Source organism: Macaca mulatta, chromosome 17 (assembly GCF_049350105.2).
Source record: "Macaca mulatta isolate MMU2019108-1 chromosome 17, T2T-MMU8v2.0, whole genome shotgun sequence".
In the NCBI taxonomy this organism is placed as follows: domain Eukaryota; kingdom Metazoa; phylum Chordata; class Mammalia; order Primates; family Cercopithecidae; genus Macaca; species Macaca mulatta.
The window spans coordinates 21,080,530-21,101,383 of NC_133422.1; the positions used below are offsets into that span (position 1 = coordinate 21,080,530).

Consider the following 20,854-nt stretch of genomic DNA (forward strand, 5'->3'; position numbering starts at 1 on the left):
ATGAAGTCAGGAGTTTGAGACCAGCCTGGCCAACATGCTGAAACCTCATCTCTACTGAAAATACAAAAATTAACCAGGCCCAGTGGCACATGCCTGTAATCCCTGCTACTGGGGAGGCTGAGGCAGAAGAATTGCTTGAACCCAGGAGGTGGAGGTCGTAGTGAGCCAAGATCATGCCACTGCACTCCAGCCTGGGTGACAGAGCGAGACTCCATCTTGGAAAAAAACAAAACAAAACAAAAACCTCTCTGAATATCAGATATTTTTCTTCACTAAAAGGGGGATGATAAGTATTCTCACAAGGTGATTATGATGGTGGCATAGCACATGATAAGCATTCAATGACAGCCATTACAGCAGGGTTTTTATTGGTATTGTTATTATCATTACAGTTTTTACCTAAGGTACCGAAGAAATCATTGCCTAGGAAAGGAAATCCAGGTCTGTTTGCCAGAACAATCATCCTAAAATCAGGATGAATCACAACAACATTTTCTCTTCCATTCACATTAGCAGAATCTGAAAAACAAAATTTCTATTTATTCTTTATCAATATTTAATAATTCTTAAAAATATCAAGCAACAGTCTTGAAGATAACATAAATAGTTATACTGTTCAATTATAAAAAGCTCTAAGAGATTTGGCTGTGATAACTTGGTTGCAGAAACAAAAACTTTCTTGAAAAAAATTTGCTCAAGAACCAAACACTGATAAAGCATATACTAAATTATACAGGAACTTGCACTCTTATATACATTCAGTGTATATCTAAAAAAAAGCAACCTTGTCCAAATGTAGACTTACGGTACTTAAGCCTGGCTTGAGATGTTGCTAGTCCTTAAAAAAATTAAAGATAGAAATCCATAATAAGGGAGGCCAGGCATGGTGGCTCACGCCTGTAATCCCAGCACTTTGGGAGGCCGAGGTGGGCAGATCATGAGGTCAGGAGATCAAGACTACCCTGGCCAACACAGTGAAACCGTGTCTCTACTAAAAATACAAAAAATTAGCCGGGCGCGGTGGCGGGCGCCTGTAGTCCCAGCTACTCGCCAGGCTGAGGCAGGAGAATGGCGTGAACCCGGGAGGTGGAGCTTGCAGTCAGTCGAGATTGCAGCACTGCACTCCAGCCTGGGTGACAGAGCGAGACTCCATCTCAAAAAAAAAAAAAAAAAAAGTAATCCATAATAAGAGAGAATTCAAGGAATAGGAATAGCTAAAGGATAATCCAAACTTTCTTTACTTTTTATCAAATCAGTAACCACATCCTTTTGCATAGAGCCCGCCATTACGCAGCAAAGGAGTTATTCCTGTTTAGATCATGCACCCTGCAACCTCAATACATGTTAATAGAATAAAGGTCTTAAAAACCTAGTCAAACTCATTAGTACAATGTTGATTTATTTCCAATCATGGGATTGTACCATAGTTCTTAAAATAAGTGATCTTAAGTTGACTGGGGCTTTCTTTGTGTAAATGTGAAAGGTATTTCTACTGGCTAGTGTACATTTCAGATAGAATTGGAAGTCCAGAAAATAATTTAAGATAGTAAAAATTTTATTATGGTTATTTCAGGAAGAACCACTTGCTATCTTAATTTATTTAAGCCCCACCCTTAGGTTGCCCATCTTTAAAAAACGATAGTTGTGAAGTACCTGCAGCTTTATTTGAGATGAGTCTGGAAGAACCTACTCTCATTTTTTTATGATACCAAAAAGTAATCTTTCAGCATGTACATATTCATGTACAGCAATACAACCAATAGTTTTAACTCTGATCCCTATTAATCTTAGTAGTGGAAAATAACAAGGGTATGTGGCTATAGGCAAAATTTAATCAGTTAATCAAAACAAAAATGACAATAAAAAATGAAAAATTTAAAAAGTAAAGAAAATGAAAAATGTAACCCTACAAGTGATGGTTCATGAAACTACATTGAAAAGAGCTTCAAGTGCTCTTTTTCAAAACGTCAGCTACAATCATACTTGAGTTTAAAATTATAATGACTCTTCCTCAAAAATATATCAGAGAATGTTGAAGGTTGCCAGGAGATAATTACTTCTTAAACTACACTTGTGTTTCAGCAATTCCTTCTTCTTTTCCATTTCACTGTCCTCATAATGCTTCATAAGGACAGGCAGAATTCTGACAGTCTGAATGATCTTTTTTTTTAAGAGAAAGTATTCAGGGTAACTCAAATTCTAATTTTTCACATAAAATCATTGTGAAACTGAAATATTAGAATGCTTTTGTTAGTGCTAAGTTCAGGCTCAAAAATGGCAATCATGCAATGATGCTGTCCCAGAATATCTCTGTGGTGATGCACTTGTACCTTTTTAATGGAGTTTTCCTTACATACTCTCTTTGAGTATTGAAGATGTTAGTTATTAGTCTCAACTTGTTTGGTTACTCTGGTTGGCTATATATTTTCAATGGCTAGTTACAGATTTTCAAGTCCTTTCAGGACACAAACATTTTAAATTTTAAATTTAGGAAATGGTCTCACATTGCATCAGACAAACTTAATTGCTCCTTGTAGTTTAAATACACTGACAAGATTAATCTCTCTTCATTTTTTTTCCTAACAATAACAACAAAAAGGGTGTGTGTGGGAGGGGGGCAGGAGATAATAAAAAACAGAGGATAACTTCTTCCTAAGGTAGGAGTGTGTGTGTAATATATACGTCTTTATATATACACGTGTTCATCACATGTATCTGTACCTATAAAATAAAAAGTCCAGCATTTTTTATTATAATGAGCAAATTGAAAAAAAAAATCATACACAAATAACTGAGAGATGAGTACAAGGGTTGTATGTTGGTATTGTCAGAGTAGAAAAATACAAAGTTGATTTGTACTAATACTACTACTAAAAATTTCAAAGATGCTTGCTGGCTATAAAATTAAAACTGACAAAGCTAGATTCAGATGTATTAATTTTTATAAATGATTGTCAATACAGGCAACTTAAGTTATATTGAACTTAGGCTTATTATTTGTAAGTAGGTACCCAGCTAAGTTTGTGATTTGATACAGAGATATAAACATTGTATGCATTAAAGGAAACATTGCTTTTTAAAATACTCACTTGCAACAATGCGTCTTCCATCTGCTAGAATCATTTCTCCATTTTCTACTAGAGTTTTTAAAATACACGTGACATTTGTTGGAGCTTTGTCTGCCTCATCTACTACCAGAATGTGACCCAACTTTACTGCTTTAACCTTTGAAGACAGAAAATTTATCATAAACAATTAAATGAAGACAGCCATTATTAAAACTTCATTACTTACTGCTTTGAATTTATAACAGCTGGCTTTATTTAAGTTATGAGAATACACACACACATATATCTATAGCAGAGCTGGAAACAAAATTTTGGGATTTCTACCAAAAGCTTCACGTAGTTACTAAACTGCCAACTCTACAGTAATCTTTTTATTTCATTTTAGTATTAAAATTATTCCCATGGTAGTGATACCCAACAACATCTCACACCCAAGAGTAGGAGAGATTTAAAACAAGTATAACAAATAGAGAAAGTGCCATGGGAGTCATGAAGAGTGAGACATTACAATCATTGTGGACATTAGAACACTGAATTTGTTAAAGCTCTTAAAAGAGTATACAATTGTAATAGACCCAAAATGGATAGGGCAGAAGAGGTGGCTACTCAAGACAAAAAGAATCAGTGGTCAAACTCAAGAAATCCTGGGGCAAATCTAGAAATGAGTGACTATGAACAGTCTATGCTGGCTGAAGTAGAAGTTAAATGTGAGAAAAGGGACTAGAAGGGTAGACTGGGTGTCTACTGCTAAGGGTTTAACTGCCAGACCAAGATATAGGTACTTCCTCGTTAAGTAATGGGATGCAATTTAATGGTTATGAGTTGACACATGATAGAAGTGGAGCTTGGAGCTACACTTTAGGATATTTAATCTGGCAACAATATGCAGAATAGTTTGGCTAAAAAGTGGTTTGGGAACCTGATTTGAGGGAGGTATGAAAAAAATGGAAATAAAAGGCATTAGACTGATTTGAAGGTTTTGTAGAGGCAGAATCTATAGTCTTGGCAGTTGCTTGGGTGGGAAGAGGAGAAAGGAAAAATAAAAGTCTTAGATTTAAGGTGACTGGGTTGATGGTGACATCATGAAAAGAAAGATGAAAGCTAGAGAAAAGTCTTAAAAACATTTTTGAGGGGTGGATAAAAGAAGATATCCAATGAATTTAAGTGAAAATCTCAAGATTAAAAAAAATAGTAAGAAATATAACGTAAAGTGGACCATATCCTAATTTTTCTCGTAGGATGGTATATTTTAAGAAAATACAGATTAAGAAATGAGCATTCCTTCTAACACAATTATTTTAAAGCATTTTTAAAAAAACTTATAAGAAATTTCTTTTTTAAATTTTAGGATAAAAAAATAACTGAATTTAAAACAAGAAAACATGTAGCTTCTATCCTCAACCCGGTCTTTGTTGAGGGAAAGTCAGGCCCAATCTGGGAGAACTCAGGCAGGAGATCTGAAAGACTCCACTCCCTGGGGTGTGGACCACAGAGGTTCCCATGATGACTTCTTTGTGCCATTACTGCAAAGGTGTCATGTGCACAGAGGGACATGCCTGGCAGGCTGAGATTTCTTTAGGTCTTGTGTAGGAAGTTGAGGACTGGATCTTCCCAGCTGTCTAAAACACTGGGCTAATATTTTATTAAATAGAACCACTTCTAAAAACTTTTCTAGAAACCTTACCTATTTTCAAACTGTATACATTTGAAAATGATGGTAAACTTTAAAAAAAAATCTGGAATAGAAAAGAAATCAATAGAGGATTTCTGTCATTCTCTAAATCTCTCTGAAGACAGAAGGACAAAATAGGAAAACATGTTATCTTCCCAATAATTTGTGTATAAATATCCTCTCCTAAAATGAACATGAATGAACGCTTTCCAGTTAGGCTGAAACGTACTAGAATCTGATATAGTTTGGCTGTGTCTCCACCCAAATCTCATCTTGAATTGTAGCTCCCATAATTCAAAAGAGGGACCCAGTGGGAGGGACCCGATGGGAGATAACTGAATCATGGGGGCAGTTTCCCCCACACTGTTCTTGTGGTAGTGAGGAACTCTCACAAGATCTGATGGTTTTACAAGGGCAAATCCCTTTTCTTGGTTCTCATTCTCTCTTGCCTGCTGCCATGTGAGACATGCCTTTCACCTTCCACCATGATTGTGAGGCCTTCAGAGTCATGTGGAACTGTGAGTCCATTAAAGCTTTTTTTCTTTATAAATTACCCAGTCTCAGGTATGTCTTTATAAGCAGCATGAAAACAGACTAATACATAATCCACGAGAGATCCATCCTCCAAAAACTGAAACACAACTATGATACAAAAATACACTTGAAAACATTTCTATGATTAGATTACTAACCAAAGGTGAGTCTTCATATACAATAAGTCCATCTTTAACTGAAGGCTGAAGTGTAAGAGTTTGTACTGTTGTATCCCTAAAGTAAAACCAACACATTTTATAGTTAGTAAGGAAATAAGCTGATGATTGATCATGAGTAAAAATACAGCACAGGTGCATTTTTTAAAAGATTTTTGTTCATCATCCTGCTTCCCCTCCCCCCCACCAAAAAAAAACAGCAAGTGAAATTTATTTCAGTAACAATACTCTGTAGACTTAATACAGTATAAATTACAAAGAATTTGAGAATTAATCCAGACTTATAGATGATCCAGGTTCTTCACTTCTCTTTTTCTTTCTGGTAATATCTCTTGTAACCACTTCACACCTCAAAATTACCTCCTGAGGGTGAAGAGGAGAAACTAAAATAAATTTATATATATATATGTATATATATATATATAAAATATAACATTTATGTTGTTTAAATATAATTTTGATGGCAAGTTTGGTAATGATTGGTATGCTGACAGACAAAGCAAATCTAGGAATTACACATTCAGGCCCAAACTGCCATCACTAGGTGCCAAAGCCAGACTACCATACCGCATGCCAAGAATACTCAAGAATTACTTTATGGGGCCAGGTGCAGTGGCTCAAGCCTGTAATCCCAGCACTTTGGGAGGCCGAGGGGGGCAGATCATGAGGTCAGGAGATCGAGACCATCCTGGCCAACACGGTGAAACCCTGTCTTTACTAGAAATACAAAAAAATTGGCCATGTGTGGTGGCAGGTGCCTGCAGTCCCAGTTACTCAGGAGGCTGAGGCAGGGGAATGGCGTGAACCCAGGAGGCGGAGCTTGCAGTGAGCAGAGACCGCGCCACTGCACTCCAGCCTGGGTGACAGAGTAAGACTCTGTCTCAGGAAAAAAAAAAAAAAAAAGAAAAGAACTACTTCATAGGATTTTGAACATTTCTGTTGGGATTAAGGCAATCCATTATATTTCTTAAATCTACTTTTTACTATTTACTTGACCCTCCTTTAGATCAGGATCTTCAAAAAATATTAACAGTTAGCTATCCTGATGTTAAGAGCCTCCTCACATGATGAGATACAACATTCACATCAAGTATGGATACTCTTGCCAAAATGTGTGTAAGGAAGTTGCAGGTGATAGGTAGGGTCAGGTATTTTTAAGGGGATCAATTTTGTATCTTTGCCTTCTAGCTAAGATTATTTCCCACAGAGAATTAGAACTACTTTAAAAATAGGAGTAGCGTCTTTGAAGAGTTCAAAGTTACTTTTTCAAACTACCCTACTTCTTATTCAAAGTAAAGCATGAAGTTGCAATTGTGTTGTTTTGACTATCTACTATGTATAAGACACTACTGGACAGTGAACTTCAGACCTTGATGTTATACTTGTGAAACGTACACCCAAATGCCAAACTTTACTATAATCTATTAAAATTGCAAAATGTGTATCTGTTTTTTAAAAAGTAATAAATAGCACTTGACAATAAAAAACAAGATAAACTTAACATGTCATCAAATAACTGTTTTTCTTTTAGCAGAACAAATATAATAAAAATCAGTTAATTGCTTTGAGAGGCAGCTGTGGAGTAGTGCAAAGAAGATCTTGGAGTCAGATCAATCAGGATTCAAATTCTTGTTTTGCCCCTTATTGGCCATGTGATTTTGGGTAAGTAATAAAGCCCACTCAAAAGGATTGCTGATAGAACACTTGGAAAGTGTCTAACACCGTATCTGGCAGATAGCAGGGGTGTAATTACATACCAGCTTTAGATATTTGTTATCATTATTGTTGTTGTTGTGACTGAAAGTTCCTTGCCTGCCTACCTTTCACTTGATCTTCAGTTTTTTAGCATACATGGTACTTCTTGAAAAATCCCTTCCCTGACCTTTTGTAGACAAGCTTACATGCCCCTGCTACGTGATCCCCTTGCCATATATCCCTTAATTCAGCCCTTAACACACTATACTGTAAGTACTTGTTTTACTATCTTCCCACACAGACTGTAAGATCTAAGAATAGAGAACACGCCCACACTGTCCCTCATTCTGTTCCCCATCTAGATGTCTGGCTCACTGGAGGAATTCAATAAATATTTGTTGAATGAATGAAATAAACAAAAAATACAAAAAAGTAAAAGTCAACGATGTAGTTTATAGTGCAGGATAAAATATACAGACTTCCAAATTTATTAGATCATTGGATTTTGTTTTTAAACAGAGAATCTGGAACCTACTCTAGTAAATGGTGGGTTAGAGTAAAGCTAATTCTCTTAGGGGTAAGAAATGGTACATTCTGGCCAGGTGTGGTGGCTGAAGCCTGTAATCCTGGCACTTTGGGAGACTGAGGCGGGCGGATCACAAGGTCAGAAGTTTGTGACCAGCTTGACCAGCATGGTGAAACCCCATCTCTACTAAAAATACAAAAATTAGCCCAGAATGGTGGCACGTGCCTGTAACCTCAGCTACTCAGGAGGCTGAGGCAGGAGAAAAGCCTGAACCCAGGAGGCAGAGGTTGCAGTGAGCTGAGATAGCACCACGGCACTCCAGCCTGGGTGACAGAGCGAGACTCCATCTCAAAAAAAAAAAAAAAAGAAATGGTGCATTCTAAGGAATGCATCTGTAGGTCTGTATTAGAAAGTATAGTCATGTTGAGAAGGTATGTATGGGATTGACTAGTCAAGGGATGATGGTTTATGTCTAAGATGGAGTTGAATTGGAACTTACGGTTGCAGTGGGTACCTTCCTCATCAGATTCCTCATTTTTGGAGCTTGAACAGGTATGCTGGCAATACAGTTATTGACAATTACAAATTTTAGATGTTTGCCTTATTTGCATCTAACTTGGAAGGGTTCTCCTTCTAACTTGACCAGTTTCTTCGGTTAATTCTCTGGGATTCTGGCCTATTGCTGTTCCTGATTCCTATCCAACTCCCATCGCCATAATCCTGGCTCTCCTGGGCCTGGCACCTGCCCCCATAATCTACTGCTTCTTATGGCCCTAGCACTACACTTTACAAAGAATCTAATTTTGTTTATCTTCTCTAAAAAACAAATTAAATTATGTCTAAAAATAAAGCCCCGTGGGATGGTAGGGAAAGTGAAAAATACATTGTGGCAAGTTATTGGTGATTATAAATCTTCAGTATGAATAAAATGTTCCCTATGTAACAAATGGATTGTCATATATCAATTTTCTGTATTTATGGGTTTTATAAACTTACTGCAGGACATATATATATATAGAGAGAGAGAGAGAGCGCTAACAAATTAATCGTTAAAGTTTTAAACAAATCAAGAACAAAGTTTAGTTAAACTTACTTACTTATTGTTAATGTTCTAGCAATAGAGAAGGGAGTGGATGAGGAAGGGAAATAGATGTGTTCACACAGATTTTTATAGTAATATAACGAATTTCTCACCTCAGCTTTCACATATTTAATGGGCAACAACATGTCATCTTCCAGCACCAAATAGAAAAAGGAACTCTTGCATCATTATTAGAAAGGAAATTCAGTTGTTATCTTAATAATTATTGAGCTTCATAGCATATTAAGTAAATTCAACCTGAATTCTAATTTTAAAAAGAAAATGAAGTTGCTCTGTAACACTCGAATTCTGATAGCATACAACGTGTCAAATTAGATTTCTCAAAAGACTTTTGTGCTAGAAATAAAAATCACAGGTTTGAGAAAACAAGCACAAATCAGATGATTTCCAAAAGAGACTAAAATGAGAATAAATGCAAATGGGAAATGTGGCTTTTAGTGGAGTAGTATGTGAGAAAGAGAAATATATAGGATAAAGGTGGTTTTTTTCTGCTCTTGTAATAAGTCCCTTCATCTAGTACATTAAAAAAAAGCAAAGGCTAGTAAAATATGTAAAATAATAATGAACTTAAGAAATTAGTAGGTTTATGTTTCAGTAAGTTACCCTCATTATGTAAGTGGGAAACAATCCACTATTGTCTGCATAAGACTTAATACAATAAGAAAAGGCTCGATTTCCAAGATATACTATAAAATTGCAAACTTTAACTTAGTAAGTAATAAGGTGACTACTGTTGTTACAGGCAGCATAAACTGACTCTTAAAGACAATATAGTATTTCTTTTTCAGAGGGTGCTTGATTAAAATCATTGCTCCGCATTTATGAGCAACTTGGATAAAAAGATTAATTCTCCACACAAATAAACAATGACCCTAAGAGAATATTTTATTGCCTGCAGCTTCAGTCCTCTTGTGAATTATTCCTTTCAAAAACAGCTTTGAAATATAAGCTAATGAAAATTTAGTGTCATAACAATACTAGGGAGAAGAAAACTTAAAACACATTTTAGTCACATGTTCTTAGCCTAAAGCTTAAAAAAGAGATGTCTTTCCAGTACAAAACATTTATCAGTAATACTCGATGAATGAATTAGAATGTTCAGCTAAGTGTTGACATTTGTTATCACTGTTCTCACTTTTGACTATCTTACAAACTACAGCATCTATCAACTCAAGCCTGTGTCAATAAAGGGGCTGCTCAAAGGAATACTGTACTAAACTCTATTCTTAACTTTGGCACTTTAAAGTCTTTTTAAAAAATTAGAGTTACTAATATTTCAATAGTAATTTAAAATTATTCCACATGTAATAAAAGCAATTAAATTGTGTAAAGACCAAGTTTTTGTCAAAATAAGGAAAGAGAGAGCAAGCACGATCTGTTCTGAAAGATTGTTTATAAAGGTACATTAAGTTAGTATCTTCTAAGTTATTGAGGAGCACAATATCTAAAAATAGTGATGTTTACTTTAAGGATGATATTTTAATAACTTGTATCTTAACTCATTTATAGTTAGATTGATTTTAGAAAATTAATAATAGTTAAACATAAGAGTGAGGAAGAAAGAAGACACACAAGAGTTTCAAAGAGCTGACGAAAATCTTCTCTGTCTTTATAGTTCATTAAAATAGAAATGCCTATAGGAATGGTCCACACAATAATATGACTCAAACATGAGAAAGGAAAGACAGAATATGGAACAAAGGCAGCACTGAAAAAATGTTTGCCCATTTCTCCTTTTTTTTTTTTTTGACAGTCTCGCTTTGTCACCTAGGCTGGAGTGCAATTGCATGATCTTGGCTCGCTGCAACCTCTGCTTCCCAGGTTCAAGTGATTCTCCTGCCTCAGCCTCCAGAAGAGGTGGGATTACAGGCATGCACCACCACACTTGGCAGATTTTTGTATTTTTGGTAGAGATGGTGGTTCATCATATTGGCCAGACTGGTCTTGAACTCCCAACCTCAGGTGATCTGCCCCCCTCGGCCTCCCAAAATGCTGGGATTAAAGGAGTGAGCCACGATGCCCATCTGCTCATCATTTCAAACAGAAGTTTAATTATGAAAAGAGAATTAAATGGCAATTTTTACCAGTAAGACATAAGCCTAACATCATTGATTGAGAGAAGTAAACGCTGTCAAAAGATATTTTTCAAGTGAAGATGAGTCCTTGGTATCAAGAACATAACTTTCACAAGACTTACTTTAAAATGAGTAAAGAAATAAAGATAAAGAGGACTAAACAGAATTATCACTAATAAAATAGAGTGGTACTTAGTAAAAGGTGATGTAAACAAGTTTAAGAATCCCTTGATGTTTACAGTCTGAGCTGTCCGCAGAGTAGTGGCATCCCATCCCCTAGCCCTATCTATAAAAGACAAATTCACTTTGCCATATTAGGCAAGAAACTTCCTTAGCCCCTCAAACAAAAACAGTCAGTGTTAAAAGCGGTGTTGCTATCCGATAGAACAATAGGAGGGTATAGAATTTTGAACAGGAAGAACGTGTTTTCTTCTTTTTGATTTCTATTGTACAACATGGTGAATATTTCTAGTTAATAACAGTGTTGCCTATTGCAAAATTGCTAAGTAAATTTCAAATGTTCTCATCACACATAATGTTAACTATTTGAGGTGATGCATATGTTAATTAGCTTGATTTAATTATTTCGCATTGTATTCGTAAGGTATAACATCGTTTTGGACTCTATACATTTTTTTCCCCACACAACTCCCTCTTCACAGAACCCATAAGTTTATACAATTATAAACTGTCAATGTACAATTAAAAAGAAAAAAGAAAAAAGAAGAAGACAAAATGAGCTATGATTATTGCAGTGTTGAAAACCAGCACCAGACTAAATCTGAGGTCTTTTCCTAGTTTGGTCAATCTCCTAACCTCCTGAAGCCCAAGATTACTCATCTCTACAGAAGGAATTAATGTAGAACACTGAAGAAATGTGATAGTGTAAAAAGTAAGGAAGACAAAAGAGCAAGAGACAGAGACAGAAAGAATATTATTATACAGTGTTTTGAATATTTGGAACGCTTTGAGGGAAAAGTCCTTTTAGTATAAGTAAAATATTTCTGCCAAAGCTGCTGAAGACTCTATATTTTAAAATGGTTATTTTGTAGGGCAGTTTATTTGGTAGTCAATCACTCATCACTAATATGCTCAGATGCAAAACATCCAAACTATAGAAGGAAGGAAGACATTAGGGGATAATATTCATAGAATATTATCGGTGATACAACACTCTGCTCTTCAGAGGTAGGGTCTTGCTGGGAACAGCTGGTAGCAAAAAGCCACAGCAAAACAGTCACCTGATGGAAACTAAACGTTTCAAAATGTGTTTACAAAATCTACTTACTTCCACCACATCTCCTACTACTATATTAACACTATTTAAAAAGAAATTCTTCCAAAGTCAAAGCCATGCTGATAATCGAATATTTTAACTAACTGAAAAAGTTCTAAGTTGTCCACTCTTTAGAAATAAAAACAAATCTACTAAAATAGTATATAGAAAAATGGATATTTTTTCTGCACTCTGAAAACTAGCTTTCCAGCATCATAAATTTTAGGCATTCAACATGACCTAATTTCTTTGCAGGAACATCATTTTCCTTTTTCCTGACAAAAAAGAAAGACAGTGTGCAGGTCCCTTATTTGAACAGAAAAACATATTTTCTAATTGTTTTTTGAAAAAAAAATAGAGGAATGAAATAAGGATAAAAATACAAAGTTGAATGAGGGTACAAAGATGCACACACATGCAACCAGTGGGTGTGGCTGATGAACACTGTACCCACCACGTAAATCTTTAGCAGTAAATACAGTATATATTACCTTTTTAAAAAGACTTTATCAATTAAGTAACAACATAAAAGTGTATAAAAAGACAAAATTAGTGAGTGACCACTTTTTCATGTTAGGACTTTCTATGATCTTTTATTCAACAAATATTTATTGAATACCAGTGAGTACTGCTTTAGAGATTGGAGGAATGTCTGTGAACAAAACAGGTAAAAATTCCTTTTCTTGAAGACTTCAAATTCATACTACACTTAAGGGAGCTTATCTTACCAAACTAATAATGTACCATCTTTAGTACAGTACTCAATTTTGCATGAGATTAAATATCAAAAGATATTTTGTCAGAGGCAATTTAAAGAAATAAAGTTAAAATGAATATTTTTTATCAAGACAAATAACAAGCTAGTCTGGTGCAGTTTAAACCTACCAGAGGAATCAGGTTCCCTATGAAGTTGGTTAGGTATGTCTGTTTTGGTTAATAACCCAAAATACATCTTCACATAATACATGTTATCTAAAATTTACCATATAAGTTGCATTTTGTATATAGCATATTATTATTTGACACACTCTAATCCATGAATTATTTTATTCTCATTTTGGCTGTTCATCAACTAGAAAAAATTCCCAATTCTCTAGTTTTATGTTTATCAGACTTTAACCACCCAGGTCAAACAAAAAATAGTATATAAATAAGCACTGTTTGGAAAACTCTTACCTTAAAGAAAATCTGTGTTTAAGTTTTCTATCATTTACCTGTTTTATTGAGTTTTTATGATAGATATTCATAAAGGAAGATACAATTGCATCATAGGAAAAACAATATATTTTGCATTTTTAGCAAAAGAAGTTAAACAATTCAACCCCTGCCTATCTTCCAGTGTAATTTTTTTTTAAATTTTCTATTTATTTTATTTTATTTTTATTTTTTATTATTATTATACTTTAAGTTCTAGGGTACATGTGCATAACGTGCAGGTTTGTTACATATGTATACTTGTGCCATGTTGCTGTGCTGCACCCATCAACTCGTCAGCACCCATCAACTCGTCATTTACATTAGGTATAACTCCCAATGCAATCCCTCCCCCCTCCCCCCTCCCCATGATAGGCCCCGGTGTGTGATGTCCCCCTTCCCGAGTCCAAGTGATCTCATTGTTCAGTTCCCACCTATGAGTGAGAACATGCGGTGTTTGGTTTTCTGTTCTTGTGATAGTTTGCTAAGAATGATGGTTTCCAGCTGCATCCATGTCCCTACAAAGGACACAAACTCATCCTTTTTTATGGCTGCATAGTATTCCATGGTGTATATGTGCCACATTTTCTTAATCCAGTCTGTCACTGATGGACATTTGGGTTGATTCCAAGTCTTTGCTATTGTGAATAGTGCCGCAATAAACATACGTGTGCATGTGTCTTTAGAGCAGCATGATTTATAATCCTTTGGGTATATACCCAGTAATGGGATGGCTGGGTCATAGGGTACATCTAGTTCTAGATCCTTGAGGAATTGCCATACTGTTTTCCATAATGGTTGAACTAGTTTACAATCCCACCAACAGTGTAAAAGTATTCCTGTTTCTCCACATCCTCTCCAGCACCTGTTGTTTCCTGACTTTTTAATGATTGCCATTCTAACTGGTGTGAGATGGTATCTCATTGTGGTTTTGATTTGCATTTCTCTGATGGACAGTGATGATGAGCATTTTTTCATGTGTCTGTTGGCTGTATGAATGTCTTCTTTTGAGAAATGTCTGTTCATATCCTTTGCCCACTTTTTGATGGGGTTGTTTGTTTTTTTCTTGTAAATTTGTTTGAGTTCTTTGTAGGTTCTGGATATTAGCCCTTTGTCAGATGAGTAGATTGCAAAAATTTTCTCCCATTCTGTAGGTTGCCTGTTCACTCTGATGGTAGTTTCTTTTGCTGTGCAGAAGCTCTTTAGTTTAATGAGATCCCATTTGTCAATTTTGGCTTTTGCTGCCTTTGCTTTTGGTGTTTTAGACATGAAGTGTTTGCCCATGCCTATGTCCTGAATGGTACTACCTAGGTTTTCCTCTAGGGTTTTTATGGTATTAGGTCTAACATTTAATCTCTAATCCATCTTGAATTAATTTTCGTATAAGGAGTAAGGAAAGGATCCAGTTTCAGCTTTCTACTTATGGCTAGCCAATTTTCCCAGCACCATTTATTAAATAGGGAATCCTTTCCCCATTTCTTGTTTCTCTCAGGTTTGTCAAAGATCAGATAATTTTTTTTTTTTTTTTTTTTTTTTTGAGACAGAGTCTCGCTCTGTCACCCAAGCTGGAGTGCAGTGGCGCGATCTGGGCTCACTGCAAGCTCCACCTCCCAGGTTCACGCCATTCTCCTGCCTCAGCCTCCCAAGTAGCTGGGACTACAGGCACCTGCCACCATGCCAAGCTACTTTTTTTTTTTTTTTTTTTTTTTTAAAGTAGAGACGGGGTTTCACTGTGTTAGCCAGGATGGTCTCTATCTCCTGAGCTCATGATCCGCCTGCCTCGGCCTCCCAAAGTGCTGGGATTACAGGTGTGAGCCACTGCACCTGGCCCCCAGTGTCATTTTAATGGCAGAGGAAAAGGAACCTCAGAAGTTCTGAGGAATCAGAGGGCAGAAGACTGAAGCAGCTCTCTAAACATATTTTCTCGTCATCTTATGTTTTATCTTAAAATTTGATGTACATGTTTTTAAGATTTAAAACTTCTTTTACTCTCTAGCCCTATGTCACAGTGATGTAAATTTTGAAGCTATTCCATAATAAACCTAGTTTCTTTCAATACAAAAATATTTAAGCCATCATTAGGAAAATAGCAAGGAGCTGTTGTCCTGAGCCAACACTTTCAGGAAACTGAGTTGAACTGAAGACGGCTGACGCTGCAGAGCAAGTTCAGCATCTGCACGCATTTTTCTGTTCTAGTATCAACCACATTATATCTTGGACTTCATTATATCTTGGTATAAATGCAATCAGTTTTTTCACTTTATGCACTGTGTCAGAGTGATCACCATCTAGAGCCTCCAGAATGATGCCAAGAAGGAGGTATGTGCAGCATTTTCTGACTCCTGCTGGTAGGCATTTCAACAATGGCACCTTTTAAAGATATCACATAGCTTACATCATGTGGGACCAAAAAGTTCCTCATCTCCTAGGAAATCTCTTCTACTCTTTCAGGATGAACATGAGGATGTGGTTCATTTGTCCCGTTTTCTCATCCGAGTTTAGGTATCACTGCAATTTATTTAAGATTAGCCAAAACGTCTTCAAAACCACACCAAAACAAAATACTTAATACGTGGGTCAACTTAGAAAAAAATAGGCATGTTTACAGAGGCAAAACACTGGAAATAGGCTACTATCCAGTGCTACTCAAATGTCAACCTTCCCAGCGAGGCCTTGCCTGATCAACCTATTAAAACTGTAATCTCTGCTCTGGCCCTCTTCCCTGCTTTATTTTCCCCCATAACACTTATCACTATCTGATGTACTACATATTTTAATGATCTCATTCTCCCTCTCACCAGCAACTATAGATAAACATGAAGACTGGCCTTTTTAGTACTTGTTCACTGATGTCATCACTCACACTTAGAAAAGTAACCAGCATGTAGTAGGTGTTCCCAATGCTTGCTGAGATGGATGCATTTCAGATACTTCAATCATGTACCGTGAGGCCATACTGAGCTATTAGAAGTTCCTTACACACCGGGTTTATTTGTGTGCACCTTTTCTCCTTTCTGGAAAGTTTTCTCTTCCCTTTCCCCCGCTTTTTATGACAAACGGTTAAGGTCCATTCCTTAAACACTCAGCTCAAATGTCACCTCCTCTTAGAAGCATTCCTTATTTCTCACTGTTATCCTCCCAGCTGAACTACTGTTCTATAGGAAGCACTTTACACTTAAGAAATTTTTCAGTTGTTCACATGAGTATCTCCTTCACAAGACATATACTGCCTACAGACAAGGGTATAACATTTTTTTACATATACCTAGTGTCTATCATTATGCCTTCAACATTGTAAGCATGTAAAAAATGGTTAGCCAAAGAATAAACACGAGTGTATTAAATACTAATTATAAAATGAATTATATTTATACATTTCCAGTGTGCAAAGCAGGTTATTAGGCATGGTTTATAGAATGAATAGTTCACAGACCCCAATCTCGGGGAGCTCACATGACAGACAGGGTGATAGATATAAGGCAATTAAATTAAATTCATGTCAAAAGATGACAAGGGCTATAACAGAAAACAAAACAAAGTGCAGTGGGGATACAGAAGAGAAGGCAATTAATCCTGATGGAAAAGAACAGAGTCCTGATTATGAAATTTGATTTTAACTGGCAGGAATGAGTAGAAAGTATGTCTAGGCAGAGGAACAAGCATGTAGAAGTTGGGGGATGCAAGAGAAGTTTAAGGCTACACTTAGTTACCCAGCATGTCTAGGATACAGTTGCACGGAAGGACACAGAGTTAGACAGGCAGGCTAAGTCCAGAGTGTACAGTCTTCGTTGCCATTCTGAAGAGTCTGACCTTCATGTCACAGAAAATATGAAGCCATCAGAGAACCAATCATCTATCCATTTCAGAGACTGGATTGGAGAAGATTCTCTAAATGGATGTTTCAAAGATGGATGGAAGGGAAGAGACATTACATTCATTCATTTGTTTAACAAATGTTTATCAAACATCCACTATACTCCAGGTATTATGCTGGAAGTAGGAAGTTCAAAGATATATACCTGCCCTTAAGGAGATCTCTCTGTTTAGCAAAGGAGACAGAGATGGGAATATGTAATTGTTATAAAAAAATGACAGCTACAATACCAGAGCCTGTTCTAGGTCAGTGGCTCAAAACTTAACCATTAATGAAAGTTTTTAAGAAGACACATTCCAAAACATACAAAAATAGAAACAAAAAACAATGAGCTAAAAGTGAAAAACACCACCTTAAAAACACTCTTGGATTTTATTGGTTATTAAAGAAAAACCTTTTTGTTCTCATTAAAAATTAAAGAAGGATATTTTGGGAAGAGCAATGTTATTGATACACTTTATTATTGTGTGATTTAAGGGTCTCCTCCTAACTTCAGCTTTCTTTGCTACTTTGTTTCAATGCCTAGCATCTCTGAAAAAGAACTCACAAAGACGGGAGATCCAAATGGAAGAAGTGCAATACTGACTGCATTCCGTGTAGTTCAATACGCATTTTTCAATCTCATTTATCAAACATAGGCTCTTTTGCACCCCACTTTATGCTTATGGTGGCACAAAGAAAGGAACCAATATCTGCTTGTGGAAAAGAAGAGGGAAGGATCTAAGATATTTTCTTACAGGAAAACACTTTGATTTTCATTTTGAAGACAAAGTATGAGTTTGCCGGGTAGACTTGACAGGGAATTCCAGGCAACAAGAGCTGCATGGAACAAGTTGGGGAGTAATAGATATGGTATGTGATACCTAAGAACCACAGGCAACTCATATGGCTTATGCATACGTGGGAGAGAAAGGTAGGTGGAAGTAAGACAAGTGAAACAGATAGTGGCAACGGGAGTCATTGCAGGGTTCTGAGCAGAAGAGTAAGTAATCAGCTTTATTGGTAGAAACATGTGAGGCATGGAAAGGAGAGATTAGAGGCTGAGTTCTTAACCAGGAGGCTACTGCAATAGTTCAGTCAAGAAAAGATGAGCAATGGACTGGTTCTCATTGCTACAAGCATGCTGACACAAATGATTCTATTTCCCTAGTGAGAGACCTTAACTTGGCTTGGTGCCGTGAGCTGTTGGCTGCAGTCCTATTCCAAACTGTCACTTGACAAAATTCTTACAACCCTCTAATTGCTGTAAATGTGAAAGGCTGGCTATTACTTCGCTTACAGATCAAATCTGCATTGGGTCAATTCAGCTACCGACTCTCCAGAACAGACAAAGCTGCTGAAATGCCAGAATGTCTCACCACAAATAAACTACAATTATGAAAATAATAATTGCTGCCAAACATATCAATGTTTGAGTTCTCCTCAAGTAGTCTCCCATTTGTTCCTTACCACATTACCCTTTAAAAATGTTTATGTCATTTTCACTTTATTAATAGCACTGATATTTTCCTGTTTATTAAATTATTTGTTCATTGCCTATCTTCTCACCACTAGAAAGAAAGCTTCATGATAGCAGTGACCTTGTCTGTCATTCTGTTCATTGTTGTATTCTCAAGAACAGTAGTATGGACGTAAGAGGAACTCAGTAAAGGTTTGTTGCAGTAGATCTCCTTTACTACCAACTGCAACTATACCCCAGCTACTGCAGCGCTGACTTCTGAAAGCTCAAAGCTAAACTTTTCTCTAGAGAATTTTCTTCTACTAATGGAGGTTACCTCACCCAGAAATGCTTGGGAGGTCACAGGTGCCTGCCTCCCTTTCTCCCTCAGGGCAGCCCTAAATCAATGACTTAGAGATATGAGGGTGAAAAAGGCTGGTGCTCTTGCCTTCAGATGGGGTAACTGAGTAGTAACATTCACGCTCCAGAACTCCTTACGAAGAGGCTGAGGCCAGCCTTTAGCTAAACCACCTCTTTTCATTGGCCTTTTCCTGAGTCCTTCACTTGCTTACAGATTTCACCTAGAAGCTGTCCCTCTAAATCATTTCCACCAACATTTACATCTCTGGTTCTGCTGCTAGGGAACTCAACCTAAGATATCTGTTCACTGTTTGAATGAATGAAGAAAAACATAGAAATAATTCTTAGATCTTCTAGCAATACTTTTAATTCTTTCTGCATAAAACATCATAGGTACATCTCAGTTAACAGAAATTAGCTAACGAAGTTGTGAACTGAGCCACCCATAAATACATAAATTTACTACTAGTTTAAGCCCCTCATCCCATCCTCTTCTGCTCATTTGTCACTGTTGCCCTCATCTGAAGATTCTGGCTAAAACAATAAGGAATGGCATTTTATAAAACAAAAACAAAAACAAAACAAAACAAAACACCATTTTAAATCTAATTGAATAAGAACAAAGTTGGGGGGTATCTTCTTCACTCTGTCGCTTATAACAACCCTGTAAGAAACCAGCTGGTGCTAACTAGAAAGGTCCAGAGAGAGGAGAGCAGGTTTCAGTGGTTAGGACATGATGTTAAACATGTTAAGATAATATACGATTGAAACAGTTCATCTTGAGTTGTTTTGTTTATTTATTTATTTTGAGATGGAGTCTCGCTCTGTCGCCCAGGCTGGAGTACAGTGGCTGGATCTCAGCTCACTGCAAGCTCCGCCTCCCAGGTTCACGCCATTCTCCTGCCTCAGCCTCTTGAGTAGCTGGGACTACAGGCGCCCACCACCAGGCCCAGCTAATTTTTTTTGTATTTTTTAGTAGAGACGGGGTTTCACTGTGTGAGTCAGGATGGTCTCATCTCCTGACTTCGTGATTCACCCGCCTTGGCCTTCCAAAGTGCTGGGATTACAGGCATGAACCACTGCACCTGGCCTATTTTTTATTATTATTGTTGTTGTTATTATTATTATTATTATACTTTCAGTTCTAGGGTACTTGTGCACAACGTGCAGGTTTGTTACATATAGTATACATGTGCCATGTTGGTTTGCTGCACCCATTAACTCGTCATTTACATTAGGTATTTCTCTTAATGCTATCCCTCCCCCATCCCCCCACCCCACGACAGGCCCCAGTGTGTGATGTTCCCGGCCCTGTGTCCAAGTGTTCTCATTGTTCAATTTCCACCTATGAGTGAGAACATGCGGTGTTTGGTTTTCTGTCCTTGTGATACTTTGCTCACCTACAGAATGGGAGAAAATTTTTGCAATGTACCCATCTGACATAGGGCTAATATCCAGAATCTACAAAGAACTTAAATTTACAAGAAAAAAATCAAACAACCCCATCAAAAAGTGGGCAAAGGATATGAACAGACACTTCTCAAAAGAAGACATTTATGCAGCCAACAGACACATGAAAAAATGCTCATCATCACTGGTCATCAGAGAAATGAAAATCAAAACCGCAATGAGATGCCATCTCACACCAGTTAGAACAGCAATCATTAAAAAGTCAGGAAACAACAGATGCTGGAGAGGATGTGGAGAAATAGGAACGCTTTTACAGTGTTGGTGGGAGTGTAAACTAGTTCAACCACTATGGAAGACAGTGTGGTGATTCCTCAAGGATCTAGAACTAGAAAAACCATTTGACCCAGAGTTGTTTTTATTTTTATTACAAATAAGGACTAAAATTTTTAAAAAT

At 36.7% G+C, this 20,854-nt stretch overlaps 1 protein-coding gene across 1 annotated transcript in view; it reads right to left on the bottom strand.

Moving 5' to 3' along the window:
• The window catches only part of VWA8 (von Willebrand factor A domain containing 8), a 380,985-nt gene that overhangs the window by 153,530 nt on the left and 206,601 nt on the right, over positions 1-20,854 (bottom strand). The window contains exons 22-24 of the mRNA XM_015120969.3: positions 5,433-5,508; positions 3,090-3,225; positions 400-519 (exon numbers count right to left, since the gene is read on the bottom strand). Coding sequence (XP_014976455.3) covers positions 400-519; positions 3,090-3,225; positions 5,433-5,508 — 332 coding nt within the window. The remainder of the gene's footprint in view (positions 1-399; positions 520-3,089; positions 3,226-5,432; positions 5,509-20,854) is intronic.